Below are 24670 nucleotides of genomic sequence, written 5' to 3' on the forward strand. Positions count from 1 at the left end.
AACTGCATCCTAGATCTCCCAAAATACCCAACAATTTAAAGATGGCCAGCAAATTGCGTCTGCTCGGCGTCAAAGTGCTAGCGTTTGCGCAGACCAGCGTATCAGGCCGGCGCGAAGACGGCCATGTGTCTTATACAAAAAACAAATAAGATAGAAATAAAAATAACGAAAGCTGTTACGTGCGTTTGCGCGGAACATTATGCATAAAGAGAAGACAGTACTAAAACACTCACTCCTCGTAGAATAGCCGGGAGAATGGAGAGATAGATGGACTGGTATTTCGGCTACATGTCTATTGAAACGAATATCAGTACTAAATTATTTCGTGAGGCAAAAATATTAGTTGTTTTTTGCAATACACATACCCGTCTTCGCGCTTATCATCGTAAGCAACCGAATTAATTATTGATATTCGTTTCGAGAAAGGCTTATAATCGAAATACAAATTCACCCATCCCTCCATTCTCCTCGTTATTCTACGAGGAACAAGGCTATTAGTGCTGTCTTGTCTATATGGACACTAAATAAGTTAAAAGCCAAGCTGGCATCAAATGATGTCTTATTCCATCACAGCGTTCAGAATCTCATTCCTCGCCCACCTCTGAGAGCACGCGATGTAGCGTTTCTCCGGTCCCGTTGCCGTTTTCAGTCAGGCGGCTAAACTGCAGTGATGCCGCCACGGACCGCTCATCGGCATAAGGTTTAATGCCGGCGGGGTACCTGCTTCCAACTGAGCAGGCCACGCCGCAGCTTGACAGCCCACCCCTCCCGGGCCCCAGCTGGAGCCCAGTGGGTCCACGTCAGCTTGGCACGCCGGGTGACCCCGTCGTATGAGGGACGGGGCGCGATAACCCCGATCGGCTGATGGCGTTCACCACAAGGAGCTCGCTGCACTCAGTACCGGGACGGCCGACAGGGAGTTGCTCCGCTCCAGTACTGTTTGAAGATGGTGCCACAATAGCTGGCACACGCAGCGTCTCCGATGCGCAGACCGGTGCGTGAAAGATAAGTATAGGTGAGCGAACATGATTTGTAATAAATGGTAAGACGTAATGTAAGCATGTTATACTACGTGAGTGTATGTATCATGCGAACCGTGATATTTCATATCTAGAATGTGCGCGCATTTGAATAACCCACTCCTTCCATTTAAAATGCACACCAAGAGCTCCCAGTCAACATTTCAGTACCAAATCGCACGAGGTGGTCGGAAATGCCGCGCTCCGAGACCAGCTCACCGCGCTCAACTGAACGACGATCGCTATGCTTACGGTCACTATACACTATACGATCTGCAAAATCTGTCAATGTAGCGTCAAAAAGTGCAGCGCTGCCTAATGTGAATCGTCGGCTTCTCGCAAACAACAGAAAAATTCTCTGGCGATGAGATGTGTATTGTCACCAAAAAAAGCCGGCCCCAACACGTCCTCTGTACAGCTTCTCGCAGGGCGCTTAGGCCTGCTTGCGGTCATTTCCTTTACACCATTTCCAACGTCACTTTACTTTTTTCATCTTTCCTATGCCCTTGATCTTTTTCTTTGAATACATTTTGGCAGGAGAGACTTTCTCGTTCTTGACTGGCGTCAAAGACTTTCCTTTCTTCGCATGTCCGCCGCGCTGGGCTCTCGCTGTGACCGGACCGGTCTTCTGTGCACGCGCACCTTTCTCGCGCAACCCGCGCCTTGCGTCGGCGGTCACCTGGCCCTGCTTTGCCATAACGCCTGACGCCTTCTTGGCGTGGCCGGCGCGGCTCTTCTGACCACCGCCAGGCCTCCCGCCGGCCTCGCCCTGGAGCGCGGCCGGGCCGGGCGCGGCGCCCGCCTTCTCGGAGGCCAGTTGATCGAGGAACTGTCGCTCCCGCGCCGCCAGCTCCAGATCCTCCTCGTCCGACGAGTCAGGCTCGGCCGCCGGCGCCACCGCCTCCGCCGGCGCCGGGGACTTCTTGGCCGGCGGTGGCTGTTTCTTAGCTCGCTTGCGGCTGCGGCGGCCGGTGGAGTTTTCCTCCTCCTCGTCTGTCAGCTCCTCATCTGCAGTAGAGCACGCAGCGATCGTAAGTGACGTAACGCTCGCGAGTGCCGCTACAGGGGCGCCGCCGGGCAGCGCAGCGCCGCAAAATGAACTTTATGCCTGCTGGAGACATGACATGCCAGACAGCGAAACATACGAAGGGGTCACAATTAGTTGTTTATGGGTGTTCTAGGATACGTCGACTGCGTTCGTCATTGTGCACTCCTGAGCACAGTAAGCGCAGCATTAATATACAGGAAGAGGGGCATCCGATGAGGCTGTCTTATTGCTACAACTAGGCCAGGGACACAAACAGAACGCACGTTTCTCGTACGCACGCATGCCATTACTCGTGGGTCTTCGTGCTGATTGCTACTTTACCGTCGACAACGAAACACTAATTGTCGGCGATTTATGGCAGGTAACAGCGAAAAAGGTCATACGCTACCTCATCAACGGAAGACAGATAAACACGAACACAATGGACATACTGGGGCTCACAAAAAGACAACATTTGCCAGAATCGATGTGGACTGGCCGCCACCACTAACCGTCGCTGAGAGGCCGCCTCTGGACCACCTCGACGTCGCCGAAGCGGTTGACGATGACGTCAGACTGAGCGCGGACGGTGCTCAGCTCGCCGACCACCGGGCTCCGGCCGCTACCCGGCTGACGGCGCGCCGCCGGCACCGGGACCGCGTTCGCCGACACTGCCGGCGCGGCGCGGCACGTTAGCGACACGGCCAGCACCCAGACCACAGGCGCTAGCTGCGGTGACGACTGTGGCGACGCTGCGGCCGCGCCACCCCCCAGACAGCTGCTGAACTGAGCCGAACTGAGGCGGCCACGGCACGCCGTTCCTGCTGAAGTGAGGCAGCCACGGCACGCCGGCCCTGCTGAACTGAGGCGGCCACGACACGCCGTCCCTGCTGAACTGAGGCGGCCACGGCACGCCGTCCCTGCTGAACTGAGGCAGCCACGGCACGCCGGCCCTGCTGAACTGAGGCGGCCACGACACGCCGTCCCTGCTGAACTGAGGCGGCCACGGCACGCCGGCCCTGCTGAACTGAGGCAGCCACGGCACGCCGTCCCTGCTGAACTGAGGCAGCCACGGCACGCCGGCCCTGCTGAACTGAGGCGGCCACGGCACGCCGGCCCTGCTGAACTGAGGCAGCCACGGCACGCCGGCCCTGCTGAACTGAGGCGGCCACGGCACGCCGTCCCTGCTGAACTGAGGCGGCCACGGCACGCCGTCCCTGCTGAACTGAGGCGGTCATGGCACGCCGTCCCTGCTGAACTGAGGCGGCCACGGCACGCCGTCCCTACTGAACTGAGGCAGCCACGGCACGCCGTCCCTCCTACACTGAGGCGGTCACGGCACGCCGTCCCTGCTGAACTGAGGCGGCCACGGCACGCCGTCCCTCCTAAACTGAGGCGGCCACGACACGTCGTCCCTGCTGAAGTGAGGCGGCCACGGCACGCCGTCCCTGCTGAAGTGAGGCGGCCACGGCACGCCGTCCCTGCTGAACTGAGGCGGCCACGGCACGCCGTCCCTGCTGAACTGAGGCGGTCACGGCACGCCGTCCCTGCTGAACTGAGACGGCCACGGCACGCCGTCCCTGCTGAAGTGAGGCGGCCACGGTACGCCGGCCCCAGCTTCTGCGCAGACCAGCTCCTACGCCAGGCTGGCTCCAGTTTCTGAACAGGCGACGCAGGCACCGGACGCTTATTCGATTCAGTCGAAATCGATCGCTGCTAAGTGGCGAGTCATTTAACAGGGATAAGGAGGACCCGTGGCATGAGTCATTTAACTGGGATAAGGAGGACCCCGCCGCATGTTAGCGTGACGGGCAGGATGTGACGTTGGATGCGTACTCTGAATCGCGCTGCCAAGAGCGGGGACCCATCGGTGGCAAACGTATTCGCATTAGCGACAGGTGGGGTGGGGGGGGGGGGGGGAGGGATTTGTAGCCTGCAGTGTGCACCCTGGCTGTTTTGCGCAAGCTTTGCGAAGAGCGTTCTGCTATTGACGGCTGGGAGAATTCCGCAGTAATTACTTCGACCGGCTAAGATGGTATCGCAAAACGCGTGTCCCAATAATGGTGCCCATTTATGGCAGCCGACACAACACCGATCTCGCTGGCCTTTAATGAACGACGTACTGGCGCATAGCTAATGGGGGCAATGGTGATTGGAGGCATAACAGAGCTTATGGGCTTGTAAATCCTAATGGTGTATATCTTAGGAGTCACACAGCCACGGCATGGCTGCCACGCATGTCAATGATATGTTCATTCTGTTCCTCGTCAAGCTACGCAAAAAAAAGGCAATTAAATGATACTACATCAAACCAATATGTCAAGGACATACCGGTAACGGGCCTACGAAGCACCGATTACGAGTCAAGCATGGTATCAGCCAGGGAACCAAACAGCAGCTTGCTGCATTCGGCGACAGGCTCCCAAATATCAGAGAAGCAAAAATTGAATTCCTGCACCCACGCTGAGGCCGCATGGGCGACAAAGGGGAGGGCGCGTCAGCAGTGCATGGCGCGGCACCAAGCCTGCGCTCCGCACGCCCTGCGCCGCAGCTCTGTCGCAAATCAACTCAAGGAAGGGTCAACTTGCCGTTGTTTAGCCAATTAGGCTGGCAAAACACACATGTATGGATTTCGTTGCCAGCTGATAGCTTCATTGAGGTTGGACACGCCACGCGTAACTTTGTAGCTGCATACTGTCGAGTGCATTCTGTCTTTTCCCAATTCCTGGCCACATCACAGCACGCCAGAATTCTAAGGCGAAACGCGATGATAAAAAGCGTTCGGCCCACTCATACCATTGCTCGACAACACGGAAAGACTGACCAGTTGCAAACGCGCGGTCAGAAACAATACAAACCCGCCCGACTAGTGTCGATAGCTATGATGACTCCTCCATTAACGCTCACCAAAGGCCACGTCTGGCTCACATCCCGGACGCGTACGCATCGCGCACTTGAATTATTGTAAGCCAGCTGGGCCTGCAGTCTCGGTGGTACCAAAATCGGGAGCGAGCCCTGCAACGGGCGGCCAAAATACGGCCCCTGGGTGAAACGCTCGCCCACGAACAGAACACGAGGTGCGCCCGCACCTTGCCTGGTTCACTCTATTGATTTCTGGGGATGACGCCTCGCGCTGTGCTCTTCCTATCTGCATGCTACAGGAGGCACCGCACCTGGTGGGCCGTGGGACGAAAGACGTGACAGCGGTGACGTCGACGCGTTTATCGTTGGCGTTGAGACGCTGACGTTGGGAAGCTAGGGTGTTGAGCGGAGGGTTGAGATGTCGACGATCATCATGCAGGTGATCGTGAAATATCAGTTTATGACACCATGCCCATGTGCAATTACGAATGAGTCAGCGCCGATTCACGTCTGGAAGGCACGCTTTGCATAACGCACCATTAAACAACCCCTTGCATGAAAAATAAGGCATCGTGCAAGCCTTAGTAAACCCAACACTATTGTATCACAAGGAAGAATGAAGAATTATGTTCGTAGTGCACCTGAAAAGGCGACATCCGCCACTTCCTGTGCGCTTTGTGCAAGGGATTGCAGCAAAGCATACGCCGGTAATGACCTGTCCGAGTCCAAAATGCGACATCCTGTGTTGCCGCATGCAATTTGAAATGTGTGGAACTCACGTCAGAGGCATTTGCGCAGTGCTCCCCTTCCATACAAAAGGTAGTGAGACTGCTCACCACCAGTCTGGCCAGCGGCACTGTAGGATAGTCTTTCTGACTCATATTTAGTGCTTCAGTATCCTTACATATAGCAACGAACAGTGCTGTAAATACGATTGCCTTTCTCTCCTTCAAACGATGTCGTTCGCCCCCCCCCCCCCCCCCCCCCATCTTAAATCAGTACTAGACACGGCTCGACCACCTGAGCAGCTGTTTAGCATTCAACACACATTACGTTTCCCGACGTTAATTGCACGGACTGGGACTGCCTTTTGTTCGCAGTGCAGTGTTACAGTACATTTTTACCAAACGCCGTAAAACTTCACTAGCAGAATAAGAAGCAATACCCTTCTGGACGCTAAGACATCCATATGCTATCAGAGGTTGCAGTTATATTAGCTTCTCGGAGAGTGCGAAGGTGGGGTCTGATCATACAGCTGAAGCCGAAAATTCGCTCCGTTAAAGAAAAGTTATCCCAACATGCAGCCTCCGTTGTAAAAACATGACTTCACTTGATAACCGCACCCTTCCTGAAACATTCGCAAAATCCCCTCAATTCTTACACGCCAATGCCACAGCGCTTTATGAACACGCATTGCCGACTTAAAAACAACATCCACTACGCCCCATTTCCACGTCAGCACTGCACTCTTCAACACTTCCGACGCGACAGCGGCCGGTGGCGCCGGCGGACCTCCTCCTCCCGCTCACCGGGGAGCGCGCGTCGCTTCCGGAGCGGCGCCCAAGCCATCGCACGGAGGAGAGGGGGGGGGGGGGGGCAGACCACGCCACCGCTCTTGGTTTTTTGGATTAGAGCCCTTTCGACCAGAAATGATCATTTCAGGGCTATGAGACGAACGAAAATAGTTAACGGTGGAGCAGACTCGCAAACGCCTGGGGGCCAACCGCCCGGCTTTAACCCGCGCATGCGCGTTGGGTACCCGGTCGGGGTCCCCTCCCACGGGGCTCTCGGCCCACTCGTAGCTGACGCATGCAGCCTGCCCCGGACAGGCGGGGCGTCGCGAGGACGCAGGATGAAGCGAGATAGGGGAAAGAGGGACGGATCTCCCATGCAACCGCTCGTCCGGTCGCACCCGGCGCGCCGCTGCCCTAGGACTCCGCACGCGTCGTTCGATCGCACGCCGCTCCCCCCCCCCCCCTCCCCCCCCCCCATGCGGTCGGCGGGCGCGACCGCGGGTGATGCCCTGTCGGCAGGGCCCTGGGCGTCGCTCAGTCCGTGCCCGCAGGCCTCGAGTCGGACCCAGCTGCCCAGAATAGGCCATCCGAAAGGTCAGCCGACAGCTGGCTGCATGGCCTTCCGCAGTGTCGTCGTCGCGTCGGGCCTGCTCTGCACGGGGCGCTGTCGGTTTCGAAGGCGGTGTGGACGGCGACGCGGGTCTGGCACGCGAGACGGTCCGGGCAGTGACCGGACTGCGGCCAGCGAAGCGTGCATCACACATCGCATGAGGTCAAAGGAACATACAGCGGCCAGTGGAGGTGACTGATGCGGGGCCAGTGGAGGTGACTGATGCGGGGCCAGTCACCGGCACACGTCTTTGTCAGCCGAAGCTGAACACAGCAAACATGTATGCCCTACCATTAAAACCGGAAATGAAAATACATTAGGTGCAGCCCTGCCCACAGTTATACAACTGCATGCATTACTGGCGTCAGTAAAGAGCGGATGGAGGCTTGAAAGGAGCCGTTTAAGTATGGGGGCAGTACGCGGCCGCTTCCGCCGTCAAATCCGGCGAGTCTTGTCCGCAGTCGGGGCTTTATGGCGCGTCGATGGCAAATGGTGACGCAGCTGATATTTCTTGTTACCATGCTATGAGGTAAAAAATGATACCTTATTGGGCGCGTCAACTACTTCTCACGCCCGCCAACTGAGCGAGTGTCTGTAAATGACACGTGACCCGATAAACTGCAGCCCTCCCGGTGAGCGCCATGTTCACAAACGCAAACACGGTGGTGTGACGTAAGCAAGTGATTTTCACAATCCAGCCACCAATCTCTCGTCGTGAGTCGTGAAAGCGCAGGTACAAGCCAGATGTCTGCACATGGCCCGCAATGGCATTCTGCGCGGCGCACAGTCCCGGTCCGGTGTGGTTTGCGGCCTGTTCACGACGGTGCGGCCCGAGACTCGTGCGGTCACGCAGTGCAGGCGGTCCGCGGGCACTGCGGCCGACGTTGCTGACCGCACTGGACAGAGGTGGAGGACGGCCGGAGGTCGATGAAGACCGCCATTACAGCCGATGTACGTCCGAGCCACGTCAGGCCGTGGCTTGCACTGGCTGTCACCAATCAGCTAAGGTCACGATTCCGTAAAATGGGCGTTTAAGTGGTCTCTCTTATGTATGCCAACCGTGTCCAACGTTTTAAACATGCACTTTCGATTTTAAAAACCATCGAATTCCTTCACTGAAAAGTGGGCACGTTAGCCGACAATAGCAGCAATGGTAGCTAAACAAAATGTATACACTTCTACCATGGGCACCGAACAGCGAAAAACTACCAAGAATTCCTCCGCCGAAAAATGAGCATCCCTGCTCACAGCGGCAGCCAACGTAGCGTGATACAGCTACCACAGCGAGGGGGGGTTTAGGCCCATCTCGGCCACGCCGAGAGAAGACAGACACGACACCCATCCCAATTTTGGGCAGGACCTACGGTACGTAATTGAAGATCGCATCACTAAATGAACACGCCATGTGGTTCGGTACATGCACGTAAAAAGCAAGTAACGCATACTGCGATAAAGCGCTAACATAAACCCATTAAATATGAGCGAGCTCCTTCTATACCGCTTCTTGCTCTCGTGAGCGTCTACGTTACTCTTTAAACTCTTACCGAAATGCCAGGTCTGAATCTAATGAATGGCGGTGTAATGGTTCAATATGGCCCGGCGACGAATGGCAAAGAAATTGTTGGAGCGTACATCTAAATCCTGTGTCAAAAGCAAATCCGACTGACAAAAGGCGAATTCTGGGCAACCAGCGTGATACGTGGCCGCGATAGGCGCCTTAAACTGACGATGCCTGAACCGGAGAACTTTAAATGATTCAACGTGTGCAAATTTTCGTTGAGAAATTTCGCTAGCCGAATGGGCGCTCAAAATTACACCAGCATATACCAAGAGTGTGAAATATGTCAGAACATTGGAAAAGGCTTCCCTACTGGATGCAGCGCCGGCCACCTGGCTGACGTGACAATCACGTGACGTCATCACGTCAAGTATATCACATCTCTCAAAACGCAACAAGACACCAACATCACAGCCACGCGCGGCCCACGCCCGAGCCCGCGCACCCCACCGCGCTCACCAGTGCTGACGAAGATGGGCAGGGCCACCGACTTGTCCAGCTTGAGGTGCAGGCAGCGGACGTTCTTCAGGCCGCCGGGGAACTTCTGTTTCAGCGTCTCCACCGCGGCCATCACGTTCTGGAAGAGCTGCTCCTCCGTCTGGCCGCAGCGGCCCACCTGCCGGTGGTCGGCGGCCGCCGCCCGGTCAGAGCGGTGCTGCGCGTGGCTCCTGACGCGCTCGACGGGTGGCTGAGGCGTGCTCTTCGCGCAAGGTTCGGCTGGTACAGGCCAGTTTACAAATAGGCCGAAAGCGAATTGGGGACAATGATGACTAACTTACGAGATGTGATATGCAAACTGAATATCAAAATTGTGGTCGGCCGATGCCGCTCTACCTCCCTTCAATCCGACAAAGGTGAAAGAACGGGACAAAAAAGACGTCACGTAAGAGGTGTGCTAGATCAGGAAAGCAACACAGACTGCAGCAGGTACGCCCAGTTGCCGCTCAGCCCACCCCACCCGTCCCCTCCTTCCCTGTGTCCCGTCGGGCGCGTCAGCCCACCACAGCGGCATCGAGCGGCGCCGCCGCCCGGCGGGGTCACCGGGGCGAGCGGGCGAGCCTGGCAACCGGGCGTGCCGGACCGGCTCCTTTGAAGTCAATGCTGTCCATGGCTCACCATCATGGCGCTAACGCTCAGCTCACACGACACGTCCAGGAACACGTCCTACCCAGCCCCCTCTTCCAATTCGTGCACCAGTGCAGGCGACGCCGGGAGGGCCGCCGCGCCGCGTCCGTCGCTTCGCCCGTTTACCGCTCCGACAACTCGGCCCCACGGCCAACGTTTCAGCGGGCGCGAGACACGAGCGGTAGTGAAGCGTCCACTCGCTCGGCCGCCACCGACGCGCCGCTCGCCGAAGCTTGCCACCCGCGGCCGAGCCACCCGGGGACGTCGGCCGAGGCGCCCGGGGTGGCGGAGTCGGCCCCAGGGGACGTGGGCGTCGGCGCACGGGGACGTGGGCGTCGGCCCCAGGGGGCGTGGGCGTCGGCGCACGGGGACGTCGGCGTCGGCCCCCGGGGACGTCGGCCGAGGCGCCCGGGGTGGCGGAGTCGGCCCCAGGGGACGTGGGCGTCGGCGCACGGGGACGTCGGCGTCGGCCCCAGGGGGGCGTGGGCGTCGGGACACGGGGACGTCGGCCGAGGCGCCCGGCGGCGTCGGCGTCGGCGCCCGCGGGGGTCGGCGAGTGTGGCACGTGGCAACACGGGAGACGATTCTTGTCATGGGGGTGCGGGTGGAATTCGCGCCTGGAATTGCGTTGTCGGGTGTGGGGTGGGGCCGTGGATCACGCGATACTGGCGCGGGCGGCAACATGGCCGCTGGGCTCCGCACGAGACGGCTGCCAGTCGTGCAGGTCCTCCACAGACGCAGCGCAGCGGAGGGCCGCCACCAGCTGTATGTTGGCTGAGTTGTGCTCTTGCTCGAAATTCTAGGCCATCTCCCCCACACACTGCTACATGATAATGCAAGCTTGGGTGTTTGGGCTCGTTCTCGGGGTACTTCCAAGCACAGCCTGAAGCAACGTGACTTTTCGGCATAGCCCATGCATCATATCTAACAGCCTGCGCACCTAGTCACCGGCGATGACCGAGGGACTCAAGCACGTATGGGCCTGAAGCTGGAAGGTGAGCGAATGGCGCTGCGACATCCGTAGCTACACGCTATTAACCTCTGAGAAAACTCATTTCAGTTCACCTAACGTAAACGAATAAGGCCGCGGTTTGGTTACAGGAATTGGAAAAATAGCAAAATTGCCGCAGGTTGGTGACGACTCACACCGCCAAGAATGTTCCACGGCCCTAGACCAGCTCAGCCAATCGTTCATATAAAAAGTTATGTTTGTTTACATCGATCAGCTCTCCGCCAAACGTTTACTTCCAGAATCTCGAGATGGTAGCGTTTTTGCTTTTTGCTACACACAGCCTGCGATTAATCAGCGAACTGTTATTTGACGTTGGAAGCATATGTTTTAGAATCAGCTTCGCCCAATGGGACCTACCAATCATGTGCTAACGTGCCTCTTAGGGAAGAGATGTTATACCAGAGCGCACGCGTCAGGCACTTTCAGAAAGAAAGTGGCCCGGCCCAACCGTGCGCATCATCTGAGCCATCTATCCGCTGAGCCCCCTTTAGTCTGATCCATCTGATCCGTCTGATCCAGATGATCCGTCTGAGCCGCCTGACCCACTGAGCCAACCCCATCCGACCCCTGACCCTCGACCCCTGAGCGCGGCGCTCACCTGCACGGCGCTGGAGTCGCCGCTGTTGTACAGGTGCAGGTAGGTGGAGTTCAGGACGCTCACCTGCACGGCGCTGGAGTCGCCGCTGTTGTACAGGTGCAGGTAGGTGGAGTTCAGGACGCTCACCTGCACGGCGCTGGAGTCGCCGCTGTTGTACAGGTGCAGGTAGGTGGAGTTCAGGACGCTCACCTGCACGGCGCTGGAGTCGCCGCTGTTGTACAGGTGCAGGTAGGTGGAGTTCAGGACGCTCACCTGTACGGCGCTGGAGTCGCCGCTGTTGTACAGGTGCAGGTAGGTGGAGTTCAGGACGCTCACCTGCACGGCGCTGGAGTCGCCGCTGTTGTACAGGTGCAGGTAGGTGGAGTTCAGGGCCTGGTCGATCTCATCGGCCAGGTTCTTGGCGTCCATCTTCACCGTCACTGGCTGCCTGTGAACGCCGCTCAGTCACAATCACAGTGTGTCCAAAGTCAAGGTTTTTTGTTGGAAAATGACAACTTGGATGGCATTGAGCGCCGACATCGAGATCTCATTTTCGAACTCATTTCGCAACTGCGAGTCCTTTCGTACTTTTCCGCCTATCAGTAAATCTCGCACTAATGACGGATTGCGTTTTTACTGAATTTGGTCCCCTACGGGCCTCCGCGAAGACATTTCGGTATCCATGACACCTTGGACGGATGAGATTTTGAAGCACTACATGTCTAGCGTCCGCGCATGGAAGCGTGCAATATCAACAGGCAATGCAGTAAATAAGCAGTAACTACAGATCTCTGGCAAGGAAGCATAAGCTGCACGTGCGAACAGAACAAAATGGAGGATGCGACAAAATAATGGAAAGCTTAATATCAAACTATTTAAGAGCTGAAATTTACATAAAACATCCACTTTGCAAATTTTAGTGCATTTAAGCAGAATCCTCCAGGACGTCTTTCTATCCCCAGCAATCCACGTGATATGCTGCGTTTTTTGTTTCAAATGGTTGTTCATGACGGCGTGGGATGTTTAACACCATCAGCACTCCATGAACCGGGGCCGATCCCGTTAAAAAAGAGCGTTTTGTTTCACAAGCAGCTTCGGAACCCAGCTCCGTCACTCCACGCCGAATTCCTTACAGTGTCTGACGAAAAGTTGTCTGTGTTTTACACAAAAACAAAATGTGCCGTGAAAACTTTGCGCTATACGCAGTACGTACAGCAGTATGTTTCACTTGGTGCCTTCCATTCCATCCAGGAGCTTCCTCTTCGCACCGCGGTCAAGCTGCATAGTTTTGAACTGAGCATGGACCTTACTGCGCAAGCAGCCGGCAGTGGCGCCCTCTATCCTTCCACCTGACGCGGGGCTGGCCTTTCCACCCAGATACACATCGCCCGTCCACCCGGGGCGACCTCGTTTAACGGAGGACTCACTTTTTCTTCATGATGAAGTGTTTGCCGAGCAGCGTGGGCAACAGGTGAGCGATGCAGACGTCGGTGAGGAAGATGTCGTACGAGTTGCACAGCTTCCGCTTCGCCTCATACATTGAGTACTCGGCCTTCAGCTGCCGCAGCGGCATCACCTGCGGCAGGCTCTGGCTCAGTGTCTGTGGTAAGCTCTAGGTTGTCTTCTGAGGAAGGTTCTGTGGTAGCGGTAGTAGTAATTGGGTCTTGAGGAGGGTTGTGGACCACCATTTACCTTGTCTAGAATCAGCATCACTAGGCTCATCACCTTGGCCCTTTGCATACAGAGGCAGGCTCTAGGTTATAGTCCCCCGCCCCCTCCTTTCAGCTGTGAAGTTCAGACACAGCTGGTGTGCAAGAGACTTTGAAGCTCCTGGGCTGATCAAAAAAGGTACAATACCATACCGGACACACTGTCATGCAAACAGTGCAGCAGACCCTCACACAGCCACCGCAGCGCTGTTACGTAGCGGCATGAGGTCAACAGCTCAACGTGTAGGCCCCAGTGAGTGTTGTGCGTGTGTGACATGACGTGTCATGTACGAAATGTGACTGTCTCCGTGGCACTCGTTGGCTCTGCGTGACATTCTGCCGATGAGTAGCCGCAAGCTCGCGGTGGATGAGTCCACGGGCAGGCCTCGCTCGCTGCTGCCAGAAAGCCTACGGCGGCAGTACTTCCGACTTGTGCACGGTCTGGCACACATGAGAGTGCGGGACACGCAAAAGCTCGTCTCCCGGCGTTTTATGCGTCCCTCTTTGTGCCGAGATATCAAGGAGTTGACCCGGGCACGTTGCACCTCGTGCCAACGTGCCACGGTACCTCGTTACGCACGGGCCCCGACGCTTGGTTTCATGCCGCCGGACGCTCGTTTTGACCCCGTCTGCATCAACACTGTACCCGGCGCCAGAGAGGTTATCGCAGACCACTCCGTGTGCGCCGTGGTTGGTTGGCTCCGAACTTCACTGCTACCTTCATGCGGACCCCTACAGCTCTCTACCGAACGCGGCCGGTTCCGAGCACCGAGCTCGTCAGACCATCCGTGCTCGCCACGGCCGCGAAGCGATCCCTCCGGTGCTGTGTGGCATTCGATGTAACTCCTTCCGCGAGTGACACGTCTGGGGAGGGGGTAGTGTAGCGGCACGAGGTCAACACCTCAACGTGTGGGTCACCAATAGGTGGCGCCAACGAGTGCTGCTGTATGTTACATTGCGTGTCATGTAAGACCCGTGAGTGTCTCCATACTTTGACTGCAATGTATTTATGTTGGGAAATAACATGATTTATACGCCTTCCAACAACTGATTGCTAGTGTAGTTATTTTTGGCCGCTAATGACATACTGACTACCATAACTGGACAGATATTTGCTACTGTGAAGTGATGTGGTCGAACCGAGCCATGGCGATGAATGGATTATGCCATGCAACCTGACAACGGAGTGCTTCTCGCTCTTCGTGATCCGTCCCTCTCTGGAAGCGTTTCCCTTCCTGTCAGTCCGGGCCGGCATCACCTTGATGCCGGCACCGGTGTTTCACACCGGACCAGCACAACCACCGCAGCAGCGCTAGTCCCGGCCAATCGGCCGAAATCAGCCGGTTGACAGCACGGATCCTGCGGTGCAGGTGGCCACGTTTGTGTTGCACTGCACGGGGGCTAGGGTTGTCAACTGAAGAAAACAATAGGGCAACTCCTGTCACCTTTCTCCGGTGTCGACGAAGATAGTGATGAACGCGACAGGCACGTCCCACACGACGATGCACTACGCATTCTGTTTACGGAGATCCCCGCGGGGACGAGCAGATTCCCGCTCAGCGAGGCAGACGTCCGGGTGTCATCAGCTTCGCGAGGGGGAAAGGGTGGGGGCGCAAACAGTACGAGCATCGATGTCCAGGGTCAACACGGTGCTGGGTGCCCAGACAACTCTGGAAACACTGCGAGCAGACCTCTGGGAGGCTTGGTCTCATGGACTTGCCCTTGACAGTACGCTTGCCTTGTTTGAACTGAGGGCCCATGCTTGGGCATTTTGAGATGTCACATTTCACAAACACATCACCTACAACATGAGCAACTGAGCAAATGGCAAAATTGCTTAACAGTGTGTCCAGACATGCTCGAATCCTGAACCTGGTCCTGCCCAGTCTGACCCTGATCCTGCCCAGTCTGACCCTCAGCCCGACCAGCCTGACACTCAGCCCGACCAGTCTGACCCTGAGCCTGCCCAGTCTGACCCTGAGCCTGCCCAGCCTGACCCTCAGCCCAACCAGTACTGACCCCGAGTCTGCCCAGTCTAACCCTGAGCCCACCCAGTCCCACCCTGAGTCTGTCCCAGTCTGACCCTGAGTCTGCCCAGTCTGACCCCGAGTCTGTCCAGTCTGATCCTGAGCTTGCCCGCGGCCCCATCCTCAGCAAGCCTTCGGCCCGGTCCTGAGCTGGACCCAGTTTGACTCAAAGCCTGTATTCTCCTGTCATGACCATAACCCAATGACCATGAGCCCGACCCAATGACCTTAGGCCTGACCCAATAACCCTATCCCTGACCCGATGACCCCGAGTCCAACACCACCGAGCCCTGACCGACCTCTGAGACGCGGGTGACGCCCGCCTCCTCCAGCACGGCGCGCCAGTGGCGCAGCGACTTCTCATGGTCGACGCGGATGCCACGCTTCAGGTCCTTCACGAACAGGCACGCGTCGGCCGCCTCGGCGAACGGCGCCGGCAGCGGTCTGCAGCGAAGGACAACGTCACGCGTCCCGGCGGGCGGCGCGCATCGGCCCTCCGGCGGGGACAGGCGACAGGGGGAGGGGCGGCCGGGCGCCGCGTGCGCGCCCGTCCGGCGACGTGCGAGGTCGACATCACCCGGACTACCGGGCCACGGCGCTGCACAGCTGGTGTCGGAACGTCACGCAGCACAGGGGAGAAGATGGCGGTGAAGATGTTGCAGAGGGTATTGTCAGGAGAAGTGAGGGGGGGGGGGGGCACCAAGCAGGTGCATGTGAAAGTGTATATTATGAAGCTGTTCTGGCAGCAAATACCAGAACTCAGTCTTACACAGCCTGGTCAAAAAACATGAGGAAATAGCTAAAACATGGGCCTCATCATTGGGATGTTTCCAAGATAGCACTGACAACCACACTATCACTACCTATACAGCTCCTCTAACTCCAATGGTGCTGACATGATACCATGGTCATGTGTTCCTGGAGCCCGTTCTAAGCCAGTAGGCCCATTTCTAACATGCAGCCACATGTGAGGAAATGCAATTTTAAGGGAACCTCAGGTCTTACCTACCCAGTTCATCCACATCATGCATCTCTAAGAGCAAAATGCATCATGGCAGCAAACACTTTTTGATATGAATAACAAACTGCAACAGGATACACCATTTAGAATTGGCAACACATAGCATTTTTCTGGAATATAACTGGCTGCAATATTCAACTTTTGGAGAACTTTTTTAGTTGGAACATCTAATGTCATGCATCCTTCAAAATACTCACATTTTAATTGTTTGCTTGATACCTCCAGGAGCTACCTTGACAGCAGCTATTTGAAGCATGACCTTCATATCATCATGGTCCAGAAGTGTCTCCTTTTTCATTTTCTTTTTGCAGAGCATCAGGGCCTTGATACCTGCCCTTACCTGAAAGAAGGCATTTTTGTTATTCTAATCCAGCCTGACCCTTGGAACAATAACCTTTTTCCTGTAGTGGTAGGGGACAGTGTTGCCAGTGTCTTAGAAAACACACAAGATATTATAATATATTAATCTTATCAAAAATATCTTGGAAAATTTATACTTCAAGTTGACAACCCCACTTCTTTGGAGCTCCAGCAATGTCACCAAAGGTTTTGGAGTTGCGGAGGGTACCAACCAGTTCCACAGGATGACTGCAGTGGTGGCAGATTACGGGCCAGTAATCGGCATGAGCTTTCCTACTGGCCTCATATTTCCTGCATTGCTCCCACTGGAAAACTTAGAAGTTCAGTAATGAAGTTTGGTAACTGAGGATAGTGAGAATTGTGCTGGAAAAATTTACAAAATTCACATACTATGGTATCCATGTTAACACAAGCTGTGGCACCACAAAATGATCAAAGGTATATCAAACTACCTATCTATTTAACTACAAAAAGCATATGTTATACAGAGCATGCAAAAGAAGCTGACAAACAGTGGAGCAAGCTGGTGAAACAGTGAAGCATGCTGGAATATCCTGGCATCAATTTTAGAGCATGCAAGGCAGAACTCTGAGATATTTCAGTTAAGTGCATGACCACCACCAATTTCAGCACATGCGATGCTGATGCTGCGATGAATTGCAGCGTTCCCAAAGTAATTTCTGGTAAGACTAACAATGCCCCAAACCAAAATCTAGCAAACTTATCTAGAAAATACATGAAATTTGACCTGGCTGGAGTTCATTATGTGCATGCTCCAGATTCAGCACACTAACTTGATAATGTAAGCATTAGGCATAGTAAGTGGATTTTTTTGCAGAAAAAATAATGTTATTAAACACAAAGCACAGGAAGATTTACCAGCCAACCATAATGTTCCATACAAGAATATGGATTCTAGGCCAACATGGCAATATGTCCATGCAAGAATATGGACTGTGAAACCACTGTGACAATGAGTCATGCAAAAATCAGGGTTATTAAACCACTGCAGGAATATGACAGCACATTGCAATAAAATGAAGATGTCTCATAGTCAAGCACACTCCATGGCTGTGGCTGTAGGTTCACAAATGAGTTGGAAGCAGGAAGCAGCAAACAATGATGAAACCTACACACAGAAAATGGTGACACACTAATGCGATGAGTTTGACCAATGTTAGAATCTAGAACACCATGATTGGGAAGCTTGAGCTCCCAAGCAGAATTGGAAAGGAAAAGGCAATGTAGCTGCTCAAATCAAAACTTGCGGTCCAAACCAGTTTAATATCTTGCCACCCACATGGTTTAACATCGTAATACAACACCAATGAGGCACAGTGTCCTAACAAAATGGGCACTCTTCAACACCCCATGTATCAAGCTTTCACGGCATCCCTTACATGAATACACGCATGGTGAAACGAAGTGATACAGAGTTCACACCTTAACCTGTAAACACTTCTTAAGACTCCCGGCTATATCTGACTACACTTACCTGACCCTCCATGTTTGATGCTGAAAGCGGAGCAGGCATCACACTGTTTGTGATATATTTATGATAAGGGAGCTCCCAGTCCCCACAACCACAACCCCAAAAAGCTGCGAAACAGATGGACCCGCTAGCAAGAACTTGGAACGCGTCTGTGCCAAAACGCATTGGCTACATCGGCCATCGTCGGCATGAACGCGCAGCGTGGTGTTCGGATTCAATGCGCAAGAAACGCAGCAAAATTTCAGTAGCTCTGCGTAGCTAAATTATATAGGTCGCTCCCCAAGAAAAAACACAAAACTAAACCTTTTCTTCTGGACAGGCATCCACGAATACATCTACTACTGGGCTTTTCTAAAGGTTTTTGACGACCGACACTCATAACAGCATTAATATGTGTCATCAAATGTCGAGTTAAGTTCGCTGTGAGTTGACGATAACGCAGACGACGTTGATGACGTTACCTAGCGTCACAGTCTGAGTACCAATAACTGGTGGTTCAGAAGCTAAGTGTGGAAAATAAGCCCCAATCAAATTGAAACATAAATTAAGAATACCCACGCACTCAACGAGACTTAAAGAAATGCTGCAGGGTGTTAGAGGTAAGAGTTCAAGCGACATGCGTTTCTAATGCATTTCTTTCCATGCAACGCCATGAATGTAACGCTCAAATGCACAAAAGGTGGAGGATGTCTCCTCCGAATCCCTCACGCTCTGTGTTGTTATCAATGCCAAGCGACTGATACACCGGAAAGCTGAACCGGGCTCATGGATTTGTGCTGCTGGGTTTATCGAGACGTCTTTACACTGGAAGTGCTCAGTGTTTTGTATAGGTGGCGGCACTTCCCTAGCTCCGTACCTCAAGTTACATTTGTGGCAGGTCAGTGCACTCACCCTCACAATCGCAATGGTGGAGATCCCCGCAAGACTGGTGACTGGAGCTGGTTCATATCTAGTACAAAGTTAATTATAGCATCCACAGCTTTGCTGAATGACCATTTGCAGTCGACGCGGCCAGACTCCTACCGGACCGGCAAAGTCATAATGCACTGATCTGCGCACCACCTTGGACAACTATCGCGTACCGTGTACCCACGTAACTCTTTGCAATTGTGTTGAAGAGCTCATCAGCACTTCTAAGGTTCTGTGACGCATGTAAAATACCCATTGCATTGGCACGTAAACGCCAAGGGCCGGTGAAACCTCCCAAAAGTATGAGGGGGGGGGGGGGGCAAACCCATTCTTGAAGTTGATATTTTCAGTGCGGTAGCATCGGGCGTCTACGTTAAACTTCCACAAACAGCCGGAGGACAATGGTTGGTTCCCTGTCACTCCCCTTTCCCTTCCATCCTGCGCCTGTACCTACATCGCACGCACACATCGGCACACGCCCTGAATCTCCGATTTCGTTCCACTTTGTTTGGCTCCCGGACCGGGTCTGTGTTGAATAAAGACGCAAGTCGAGTCATGCCATCATCCGTCTGCTAGTTTGGGTACCCATATATGTTTCGATTAAACTGAATGGTAACAACGTTACTGTACATGTTCTATTCTAACAATCGTCTGTTCTAGGAAGGACGATTATTGATTTACTGATTGGTTTGTGGTTGAAAGTGGTAGTGTATTGAACAGCTCCGGCACAAATACTGTCTTGCCTGACAAAAACTCGTGTGATTCAGTATTTCAGCATTTCATTATTTCAGTGTAAGTATTTCAGCGTTAGTCGGTTCGGAAGGAATTTGAAGGGGCATTTATGGAAACTGAGCTGCTTACCAAAGCGTGGAGTATACAGTGCCGCGTATCATGCAGATGCAGACGTCCAAGTCGTTAGACAAAGAAATATTCGTCGGCATTAGATGATGCAGCAGTAACGGCACAGAAAAGAATAGACGTTGATTGCAAGCCTGTAGGTGACGAGGCTCTTTGCATGGCGTTATGGATGAAACTGCATGAGCGTATAAAACTCCCAAGTCATCGTACGTTAATCGCTACTGGCATTTTGCCGATGATGCACACATACGAACAACATAGTACTTTATACAACGTTGATGCGCCCCAAGGCTATCTAAAACATTAAGTTTTTCGTCATGCATTGGTCAAGTGGAGACTCGAACAAACATAAGGATCGCCAAAGCCACATTAGGAAAATTTGCACGGGGTTATTTACCGAGGAACAGGCTTGACCACTTGTCATTGCCAGTACGCTCACAGTTATATCACGAGCTCCATTGCCTGATTGCAAAAGCCTGTAAGTCTTGGGCGCCGCATAAATATTGAAGGAAATGATCACTTGAGTTGCCTCTCGGATGAGCAGGGAGTGGGAATGTCATGTCCCGACAGAAGCATGTTTCGTCGCGCTACGCAGCAAGTGAGACAATTGGCAACCATAGCCGGTTTCGGAATGGTCGACGATAAGCAGTTTTTGGTCTGAGGAAGGCTTGCAGGGTGGCACCAGGATATAACACCTAGAGATCCAGGCAAAGAAATGAGGCAGCAAACTGGTGTTCTGAGGATCCAAGCTTTAATAACGATGGATCGGCGCCGCTCTCGGAATGGGCACACAAGGTCTTGCACATGTGCCTCCCCTCGGCCAGGTATCATGGCATATCCAGCGTTGGAGTGCAGCCTGAAAAGTCCTGCTATGGATTTTGACATTAACTAGATGGGGGGACAGCCTGAGACCCACGTAAGTGCGATCATCTAAACAGCATCTATACTTCACTTTTTAATCATTGGCCAGCAGTTTCTCGATAATATTTGCGCCGTACGCCTCGCTGGCAACCGGTTTATGGGATATTGCGCCATTTTCTTGTTTTTGTCATTTGTGGTTGTGTCATATTTCACCACGACTAGTTCTGATATCATGTCTATTTTTTACAGTCATTCGATTATCACTCTCGCCGCATATCCAACACTTTCGGGTGTTTTCTCCAGTTCCCAGGCGCTGCATGCTCTATTTCTCCCTTCCTTGGTGTTCTGCAACCCGCGCCGCTGCTACTCACCGGACCTATGTACAACTGCTGAACTGACCGTCCCACTTCTGCCGGCTTTGATAGCACGCTACCCCCGGGTCCTGCTGAAGCTGCTGCTGGCCCGCGTCCTGCTGAGGCTGCTGCTGGCCCGGGTCCTGCTGAAGCTGCTGCTGGCCCGGGTCCTGCTGAAGCTGCTGCTGGCTCGGGTCCGGCTGAAGCTGCTGCTGGCTCGGGTCCGGCTGAGACTGTTGCTGGCGGTCGTTCGGCTCGTGCAAGCGAGCATGCAAAGGGCCACTACTGAACGCCTCCTGCGGCTGCGGCTGCGGCGTGCATCTCAACGTTGGACGACCTCTGCTGACGTCATGCTTCCCAGCGAGGCCACTGACTGCTGCCACTCTATAATGTCCTGCTGCTGTCGTGGCGGTGGTGCTGCTGCTGCTCCCGCTGTAGCGTATCACGTTCCCGTTGGATGACATGTCTGTTGTCTGATCACGCTGACATGAGCATTGGTCCCTGTAACATATGAATCCAGCGCTGCTGCTGCTGCTACGCAATACTACCGCGGACCATGGCGCATGCGCAGCCACCCCCATCTGTCGCCAGACTGCCTTCCTTCTGATGTACTGCCCAGGCGCCAGGCGTCGCCACTGACCCATGCCGTTGCCGCGGTCCTGCAGTGCCCTCACCTAGTACGCCGCGTGTGGGGCAGGTGATCCCCTCGGGTGACGTAACCCGGCTACGAGGGTCACGCTCGCCGCCGACTGCAGCTGCTGCGTGACTTCGCCGGACGTCCCACCGACACCGCGGCAGCGCGCGCTGTGCGTGAGCAGCCGCCGAACACGGTGGCGGGGTTCCAACGCCCTGCTAATCCAGTGCGACTGCTGCACCCTGGCCACGCTGTGAGACAGCCAGCCGTTCCCAAGGATTGGGCAGAGGGAGGCGTCCATATATTACGTAACGTATGGAAGCTGAGTAGTTGCATATATTATCTTATGGATGGTCGTTCTCAGACCGTCCATATACTATGCTATGCATGAGATTGGGTTGCTTTGTTAGAGCGTACAGCAAGCGTAACGAGGAAAGAGGGTTGCTTGGACAGCATCAAATTACGCTCAACTGTACTTGCAAACCATGCTGAAGAAACTAAACCAATGTCTTTTGATGTTTTAGGGTCTTGAATCCGGAAACAACTGGCTATCTCTCATGACAAGCAGCATGCCCGTCTTTGTGTCACCTCACCAGCTGAATTAGGAGCCAAAAGGACATTTTTCTGTGGGGACGTAGCGCTTAACATGGGGTAACCAGGGCAAGGGATGTTTTCGCACAGCGTACCAGCGCGCAGCCAGTGTGAAGGGTGTTAAAAAGGGTTAAAAATATGAACGCAACTTATGGAAGGCTCCTCAGTATTTTGATATATTGTGCACGTGCCGTGTATGATTAAGTTCTATTCAGTTACGTCTTGAATAGTCACAGCTGCTTGTCATTACCAGACTACCACATCATCTTCAACAGCGGTTGCCTCCCTTCAAGTAAAGACCAACTTATCATTCATGCACTCCCAACGTGACATTTGATAGCGTCACATTTAACAACTGTATCGGATTATTCTGTTATTTACCGCGCTTTTTCATGCTACTTCCCTTAATCACCACCGGATGGCGCCAGACGTCCACCAAAAGCTGCGACGGCGCTGGGACAGCGTGGCAGCCGTCCGGGCTCCGGCTCAGGTCACCCCCCGACGGCGCTGGGACAGCGTGGCAGCCGTCCGGGCTCCGGCTCAGCTCACCCCCCGACGGCGCTGGGACAGCGTGGTAGCCGTCCGGGCTCCGGCTCAGCTCACCCCCCACCTCACAAAAACGACGCTCGGTGCCGCCGACAAATAGCGCCAGGACGGGCAGCGTGTGGTTAGCGCGAGGCCTGACACGTGCGTACATTTCTCGGGCGCCGCCGGCGGCGGCGTTTTTTGGCCACATTGTGCCCGGACGGACGGTGGGGCGGGTCGGAAGATGATTGGTCCCCGACGACCGGCGGAGGGTCGCTGTCGGGGAGCTGCCCGGATTGAGACGTCACTGCCTCTACAGCCGCTCAGGAGGCGGCAGTTCTTGCGAAGGATGGACTCTGGATTCCCGCGCTGAGGAGGTGGACGGTGCCATCGGCAAGGATTAAGTGTGCCGAGTGATTGCTGACTTTGTGATTTGATGCAAAAAATGTATACATAAAACACCTTTGCATGTGTAATATACTAACAACCGCATGGAGATAATTTTGAACTCCTCCCTATCTAAAAAAGCGATTCTCTCGCTGCTGAGCACGAACGGAGTAGGAGATATAACGCAAAGGCGTCAAGCAAGAACAAGCAAGAAAGCCTACAAAGCCGGTAGCTCTGAGGTGTAGTGGACCGAACCCCTGGCACCAACCCCTTGTCCGCGCGTAACCACCGTCCCGAGGACGTCGCATTCAAGGACAGGAAGCACTCCTCGCACGCTATCAGCAAAATTCAGCATTGGCTTTAGGTCGTACCCCAATGCTCCCGAGGACTCGCCATTATCGATCGGACGACGAGCTCGCCCCGGCGGCACTCGAGGCCCCGTTGGAGTGCCCTGGCGCGTTTCCGGCTCCCGAGGCCGCGCTGGGGCGCTCCAGTCCGATGGCCCCTGAAGTCCCTCTGGAGTGTTCCGGCCCGTTTCCGGTGCTCGAGGCCCCTCTGGTGTGCTCCGGCCCAGTTGCGCCTGAAGCCCCGTTGGAGTGCTCCGGCTCTTTTCCTGTGCCCGAGGCCCCTCTGGAGTGCTCCGGCTCGTTTCCAGTGTTCGAGGTCTCGCTAGAGTGCTCCGGCTCGTTTCCGGTGTCCTAGACCCCTCTGGAGTGTTCTGGCTCGTTTCCGGTGTCCTAGACCCCTCTGGAGTGTTCTGGCTCGTTTCCGGTGTCCTAGACCCCTCTGGAGTGTTCCAGCCCGTTTCCGGTGCTAGAGGCCCCTCTGGTGTGCTCCGGCCCGGCGGCGCCTGAAGCCCCGCTGGAGTGCTCCTGCTCGTTTCCGGTGCTCGAGGCTCCGCTGGAGTGCTCCGGCTCGTTTCCGGCGCGGGTCCGATCGGGACGCAGGCTGTCGTGTCTTGATACTCTGACCCGAAGCCTACGCGATTCCGCGCATTCCTGGAGGCCGCCACCGGCCCAGTGCGGCCAATGAACGCGAGACAGGGTACCAGGTCCGGCCTGAGTCGTGGTGACACCGCCGCGCCGCTGCCATGGCTCGGTAGCCTAGTGCGCCAGAAACGGCGTCACACGCTCCGCTATCGCAGAGGTCTGGCTGTGTTTCGACTTGGATTTTCACGACAGGTGAAATGTCGCCTTACCGTTGACGTGCTGGGGAGCATTCCATGCCGGTGACGAAATACTTGGGTTGTGAAAGAGCATAAGACTTTTTGGAAACAGAACTAATTTGCTTTCCATGCCAAACCTTGTGACTCGACAGCTGCTGGCGCAGGACGGGCAGAGGTTACAGGGAGCATGCGCGTCAAGGGCAAATACATGCGTGGTTTGCATGTGTTTGATCAGGTAACCAATCAGATTTACAAATGGTAATGGATGCGGTGCCAATGAATACGCAAGTGCTGTGTGAAATTTGATGCCAGTGAAGGCACCTGAATAGATCAGGTGTCGATCGCGCTTGTAGCGAAATACTGCTCTGGGATAGGTCTCGCTAAAAGAGAGGCAAAATAACAAAAAGATTGGGAAAACAAAAACATATTATTGTACGTCCCGGTGACAAACAAGCCTGCGGAATCAAATCAAAG

The 24670-nt window shown here is 54.6% G+C and overlaps 1 protein-coding gene across 1 annotated transcript; it reads right to left on the reverse strand.

Moving 5' to 3' along the window:
- Window positions 1–1373: 1373 nt before the first annotated feature.
- LOC119095565 (ribosomal L1 domain-containing protein 1) lies at window positions 1374–18086 on the reverse strand. Its single transcript, XM_037218416.1, has 8 exons — window positions 17917–18086; window positions 16259–16401; window positions 15340–15484; window positions 12732–12880; window positions 11641–11752; window positions 9050–9206; window positions 2559–2717; window positions 1374–2027 (listed from the first exon to the last, which is right to left on the reverse strand). The coding sequence occupies exons 1-8, from the start codon at window positions 18076–18078 to the stop codon at window positions 1495–1497; spliced, it is 1560 nt and encodes a 519-aa protein (XP_037074311.1). The 5' UTR covers window positions 18079–18086; the 3' UTR covers window positions 1374–1494.
- Window positions 18087–24670: the final 6584 nt, after the last annotated feature.

The sequence above is a fragment of the Pollicipes pollicipes genome, unplaced genomic scaffold, assembly GCF_011947565.3.
Source record: "Pollicipes pollicipes isolate AB1234 unplaced genomic scaffold, Ppol_2.1 Scaffold_4219;HRSCAF=4965_pilon_pilon_pilon, whole genome shotgun sequence".
Classification (NCBI taxonomy): Eukaryota; Metazoa; Arthropoda; class Thecostraca; order Pollicipedomorpha; family Pollicipedidae; genus Pollicipes; species Pollicipes pollicipes.

What these genes read in the sequence shown, in the direction of transcription:
- LOC119095565 (XM_037218416.1), bottom strand. Translation starts at nt 18,078, where the DNA reads ATGCGTTTTGGCACAGACGCGTTCCAAGTTCTTGCTAGCGGGTCCATC. An exon ending in ATCAAGCAAACAATTAAAAT is followed by an intron (nt 15,485 to 16,258) that starts GTGAGTATTTTG and finishes CCTTCGCTGCAG; the next exon opens with ACCGCTGCCGGCGCCGTTCG. An exon ending in GAGGCGGCCTCTCAGCGACG is followed by an intron (nt 2,028 to 2,558) that starts GTTAGTGGTGGC and finishes GCTCTACTGCAG; the next exon opens with ATGAGGAGCTGACAGACGAG.